This window comes from Arachis ipaensis, chromosome B03 (assembly GCF_000816755.2).
Source record: "Arachis ipaensis cultivar K30076 chromosome B03, Araip1.1, whole genome shotgun sequence".
Classification (NCBI taxonomy): Eukaryota; Viridiplantae; Streptophyta; class Magnoliopsida; order Fabales; family Fabaceae; genus Arachis; species Arachis ipaensis.
The window spans coordinates 125,055,992-125,061,645 of NC_029787.2; the positions used below are offsets into that span (position 1 = coordinate 125,055,992).

Genomic DNA, 5,654 nt, shown 5'->3' on the forward strand with positions numbered 1-5,654 from the left:
TAAACTTTAATTAATTATTAATTACTACAGTTGAAGAAGGGGAAGCTCAACTACTTTTCCGTTCTTTCCCGAACGACATACATATGTTTCAATATTTCTATGCCATCATCAATCATATATATGCTACCAGAGATGAACCCTTACGAATTATGATCACTCACGTAAAACCGAGGTATGCATCATTCACCTAACAATTTCAGAGCGTGAATCACAAAATCCCCCTGAAAACAAAATGGATCCCAGAAGGGCTGAAACTGGAAAAAATTCGGATCAGATTCAATCTGGTCATGTATATCATCTCGCTTTGGATATTGGGGGTAAGTTTTTATTTTCTTTTTTTGAATTTTATTTTCAGAGTTGTTTTCATTGCAATTGAGCTTATTTGGTTTCCGCAATATTGTGGGGTGCACTCGTTTGGATAAAAGTTGCCATCTTTTCGGAAATTTTCTCTTTTTTTTTTGCGCTGTTGATCGTGAATTGTAATGTTCCAATTATATGAACTTGAGTAGAAGATTACATGAGTTTCTTTTGGGAATTGGTGTTTTTATTAACTTGCAATCTAGCTTTCTGCTTAAATTCAAATGTATGAGTTTAGTTTGTGAAGGGTGATGGTCATTCTTTACTCTCTCATTTTTTCTGATTGATGAATTAGTAATTTCGCATTCTCGAGGGATCTTGGTAGCGTAATTTTGGTGAAATTGTCCAAAAAATGTTCTGCTTCCGCATGACCTGCATCTTGCCTTCAATAATTTTGTTTATCTTTTGACAGGATCTCTTGCCAAGCTAGTTTACTTCACCAAAAATGATGAGCACATTGTTGGTAATGAAAAGAAAAAATCTCCGTTGAAGGCTTCAGGGATCTCCAACAGCAGTAGAAACAGTCCTGTTCTTAATGGAAGGCTCAATTTCAAGAAGTTTGAAACAAGCAAGATTAATGATTGTTTAGAGTTTATCAACAGCATGAAACTTCACCTTGGAGGTGTGTACAAAATTGTTGTTCTTTGTTTTTTGAAACTCCGATGCTGTTTTGTTTAATTCTGGGTATTCAAAGTTTATGTGGCTTGTAACCAATTCAATTAGCAATATTTATCAAGTCTTTTAGGGTTTTGATAAGCTAGAATGCTGAACTGAGCTTCCTCAATGGGAATTCCTCCTTCAGTCCTTCCTATTCTTGCTAAATTCTTTTCATCCTTTTTTTTTCCCCCTTTACTTGCTTTCTGCATAATATGTCATAGAAGTCTTCACTGTCTGTCAATGGTACATAGGTAATGAGAAACTTAACCTAAGGATACCTAGTCTTTGATCAGGAAATTAATCTTAATTTAAGTCTGCTAATGCTAAGGTGGTAGATATGCTTCATAAAATTCAAATTCAGTTTCACTTCAATGACTTACAAACTGATGGATACCCCTCTAGCACACATGCACAAACACACGCGCATGTGCGCGCACTGATATAATTCTTACAGGGATTACTACCATACATCTCAAGTTGTCTAAAACCAATCTTGGGGTCATTCTGAAATTTTATTACTGCTTAGCTATATCTTTTCAGTTGATTGCAATGGTGATGAATGCAGGTTGTCAGCAGCCAGAAAGTCCTGGAAGCCAGACGATAACTATTAAGGTAATCAAACAAATTAGTAGGATTGAAAGTTTATTAGTAGTTTCCAAAGGTAAACACATATGCCCAAGCTTAGGGAGATATTTCGCATGAAAATATTTGGCTTGTACAAAATACTTGATTAGTCTTAAGGCACTTGAATTTACATTATCTAGTTCTTAAGAATGAAAAACTATTGGTGCAAAGGCCACAGGTGGTGGTGCATACAAATATGCAGACCTCTTCAAGGAAAAGTTTGGGATCAGTCTTGACAAGGAAGATGAAATGGATTGTCTTGTTGCAGGAGCAAATTTTCTTCTTGAGGTAGGATCCTGTTATTTTGATTATTCTCTTATTTTCTATTTAGTCATCAAACAACTAGAAATTCATATTTAGTTTTCCTCCAAGTTAGCCACGATTATTGTATGACTGAATGCTTTAATATTTAGAATCTCTAAGCACTTGTTGTAGAAGTGAATATGATTTCTTGTGATTGCCATATTTGTTGATTTGTTATATTTTAATATATTTTTCCTTCCAAGTTTATTTTATCTCTTTTTGGAGCCTTGGGTATACAGTAGGCTTTCTTTACTTGTTTGGAGTATGGGTGTGCGACATTTCGGTTTTCCTTCATCAATGATTGTATGGAAATATATGAATTTGCCTGTGATGTTCATTTGGTTTGGGTGGGGCTTGTACAAGGTCTTTTTGGTGTGCTATAAATTAGTTATGCGGTCATGTTCTCTAAACATAACTCTTGTCCCTCATTTTCTCTTCTTTCAATAGACCATCCACCAGGAAGCGTTTACCTATATGGGCAATCAAAAGCAATTCGTGTGGATTGACAAGAATGATCTATATCCCTATCTTCTTGTTAATATTGGATCCGGTGTTGGCATGATCAAGGTAGTTAAATGCAAGCTACATTATTTTCCCTATTGCTTTCCAAATATTTACTCTTTTTTAAGCACTTCAAGTAGTCTTTACGATTTTCATATAGGTGGAAGGAGATGGGAAGTTTGAGCGAGTTAGTGGAACAAGTATAGGTGGAGGCACTTTCTGGGGTTTAGGAAAGCTTTTAACTAAGTGCAAGAGGTTAATGTTTTGTGGTTAAATTCATTATTGATCTATATATAGACTCATAGGATTAACATAAATCCATTAATTTGCATTTTGTTTCAGTTTTGATGAGTTGCTGGACTTAAGTTACCGGGGGAACAACAGAGCAGTGGATATGCTTGTTGGAGATATTTATGGTGGAATGGACTATTCAAAGGTATGACTAGGTGAAGTTTGCGCTTTTTCCTGTTTAAAACGATAAGATATCATTCTTCTGTTCCATTATTGAAGAGTTTTTGTAAACCATGATTGATTCAAATCAAGAACTGTCTACTTAATGTTTGCTTCCCCCCTCTGATTGATAACAGATAGGTCTTTCATCTACTACAATAGCATCTAGTTTCGGGAGGGCAATTTCTGAAAATAAGGAGCGTGATGATTACAAACCTGAAGATATTGCGCGATCTCTGCTAAGAATGATCTCAAATAATATTGGACAGGTATTCCCCCTTATATGACTTCTATTTTGTTTTAGTACTTGGGAAAAAACAATTGATCCGTGGAATCATTGCTAGTGTCATTTCATTACAGATATGTTTGAGAAATATTTATTACACATACAAATGAACACAGTATAGTAATGGGGAAAAAGGTCAGAAACATTGATGAATCTATCTATCTATTTCTTAACTGATATGTTGATAATGATTAAATGCCATGTATTATAACAATTTAGCAATAATACCTCTTCCATTTTCTGCATATGTATCTTCTAACCATTTTTTATCCTAATATATGTATTATGCAAACTTTGAATGAAAATGTGGATATAGTGGATTTATTGGTGCACAATTGATCTGTGCGCATTTTAAATTATGCCTTTTGTAATTCATGCCTCCATTTATAAACAAGTTCATACCGTATTTATCTGAGGTTGCAGATGTGAAATGGAATTGAGCTATAACTGTTATTTGCTTGTAGATCTCTTACTTAACTGCACTTCGATTTGGACTGAAGAGGATTTTCTTTGGTGGATTTTTTATTCGGAGGCATCCTTTTACAATGGACACATTATCTGTTGCAGTTAATTTCTGGTAAGTGGGACAAAACTTAATGAGTGACATTGCCTTGTCATAACTGATACAGGGCTTCTATATATGAATCATCTTAAAGCTTCTTGCCTATAGTAACATATAAAGAATATAATCTCAAAGATTGTATTGAAAATTATCAAAGCGACTATGATTTCCATTATCCATAGAAGTTATGCAAATTTTCTCTGGTTATTTCATCAACAAAAGCCAATATTTAGCTAAATTGGTATGTTTCTCTGCACATGCAACAACATATAGTAATTTACAAATATTCATTAAATTTCTTTTCTTTTTTTAAATTTTGTAGGTCCAAAGGAGAGGCAAAAGCAATGTTTTTGCAGCATGAAGGGTTCCTTGGAGCTGTTGGTGCCTTCATGAGTAGTGACAAACATGGCCTCAAGGAGTTATTGGCGAATCAAAAGGTGGAAAGACCACCAAGTAAATTGTCCTTTTCATTGGATCAAACACAAGTTCCACAACAAGATGGGGAATTAAATGGAGATGAAAGTATAGAGTGTAGTGTCTATGGAGCTTAGATGAAGCAATTCTTCGTTGCTTGCATCACTTATTGTTGTGACTTTCTGTAATTTAATTCTGTAAAATGGTCAGAAGAAGCTAGTTATTGGAATTATACACACTGAAAATTAGAATAAGACAAGTAGAACTACTCATAATAGGTCATGTATCATTTTACACTTCCACTCACAGCATTGTTACTCATTCAGTGAGATCCTTTTCTATTATTTTTTCTCTTCATCTGTATTTTGGACAATTTTTAGCTTGAGATCTTCAAATGAATTTTGCCATTGAATGTTGTTCAAAATTGTTTGATAATCTACAAGCAGATTACTTGTGTTTGTTGCCACGTCAACATTGCCATTAAGGGCAAGAGTATAATAAGCCACAATGACTCATCTTATAAACACTTATGACATTAATTCATTAATTGATTATTGAATACATGATACATTGAATTTATCTTTTTCAAAAAGAATTTGGACATTGTTTTGAAAGCTAGTGTGATGATGCATCAAAATAGTTGTCTATCAAGACATGTAAACTAAACTAATATAGAGAAATCTAGATAGTTTTCTTTAAATTATAAAAAAGAAAAAAAAAAGAAAGAATCTAATACATGGAAAATCATTTAGCAGCCAGCAGCCTCCTATTGTTTTGCTTTGCATTTTTTCTATGTAAAATCCATCTTTCTTTAATGTCTTTTGTGTCAGAAACAAGGTCTAAACTTTTCCCAGGTTTTCCCTTAGACTTTTTGGCCTCATTTCCTCTAATTCTCGCAGCTTCCGCAAGAAGATCATGTATAAGCATCTCAGTCGTCCGGGTTGTGATTCCCCTCAGATACCATGATATAGGAGGTGGAGGAACAATGGCTGGTTGAAGTATTTGTTGCAGGGTCACTTTAGACCCTACTCTTCCTTTGCCTCTTGTGCATGATTTGTAGTCTTCTTTTGTCAGTGGTTTAAATGGAAAACATATTCCTTCATCAACAAGTAATGGCTCTACTCTCCAACAGCCCTCAAATTTTTTCATGAATCCTGTTTTGATTTGCTTGAACTTCATCTGACACACAATTGAATGCAGCATGTAAGATAGTCATCCTTTGTTGGTTTTGAAAAATACAAAAAATACACTAAATTTTTTAATCATAGAATTCAATTAAAAATTGCCTCTAAGATATATCTCTTATGTTGAAACACAGAAATTATCTTAAAAACTATACCAAAATAGGGAAAATTTTTAATTTTTTAATCTTCACTTTCTCCATAAGATACTTTTATGCATAATATCTTTTGTTTCTCCTCTGTCTTGGGATAAACCATACATTATTTCTATAGAATCCATTTATCCAAGCAAGAGGTGTTAAACTCACACCACATCAAA

General features: G+C 33.9%; 2 protein-coding genes across 2 annotated transcripts in view; one reads left to right on the plus strand and one right to left on the minus strand.

Annotated features, from left to right (window-relative positions):
- Window positions 61–4,561, plus strand: LOC107631323 (pantothenate kinase 2). Its single transcript, XM_016334733.2, has 10 exons — window positions 61–317; window positions 770–979; window positions 1,580–1,626; window positions 1,810–1,926; window positions 2,389–2,508; window positions 2,603–2,697; window positions 2,785–2,878; window positions 3,030–3,161; window positions 3,643–3,755; window positions 4,063–4,561. Exons 1-10 carry the CDS (start codon window positions 233–235, stop codon window positions 4,289–4,291), a joined length of 1,242 nt encoding a protein of 413 aa, XP_016190219.1. The 5' UTR covers window positions 61–232; the 3' UTR covers window positions 4,292–4,561.
- Window positions 4,675–5,654, minus strand: part of LOC107631324 — a 3,081-nt gene continuing 2,101 nt past the window's right edge. The window contains exon 6 of the mRNA XM_016334735.2: window positions 4,675–5,333. Within this exon, the coding sequence (XP_016190221.1) occupies window positions 4,899–5,333 (435 nt within the window). The 3' untranslated portion in view covers window positions 4,675–4,898. The remainder of the gene's footprint in view (window positions 5,334–5,654) is intronic.

Excerpts from the sequence above, each read along its gene's own strand:
- LOC107631323 (XM_016334733.2), top strand. The coding sequence starts at position 233 with ATGGATCCCAGAAGGGCTGAAACTGGAAAAAATTCGGATCAGATTCAA. Across the intron at positions 1,927-2,388 it reads GAGCAAATTTTCTTCTTGAG|ACCATCCACCAGGAAGCGTT; the intron begins GTAGGATCCTGT and ends TTCTTTCAATAG. Across the intron at positions 2,509-2,602 it reads CCGGTGTTGGCATGATCAAG|GTGGAAGGAGATGGGAAGTT; the intron begins GTAGTTAAATGC and ends ATTTTCATATAG.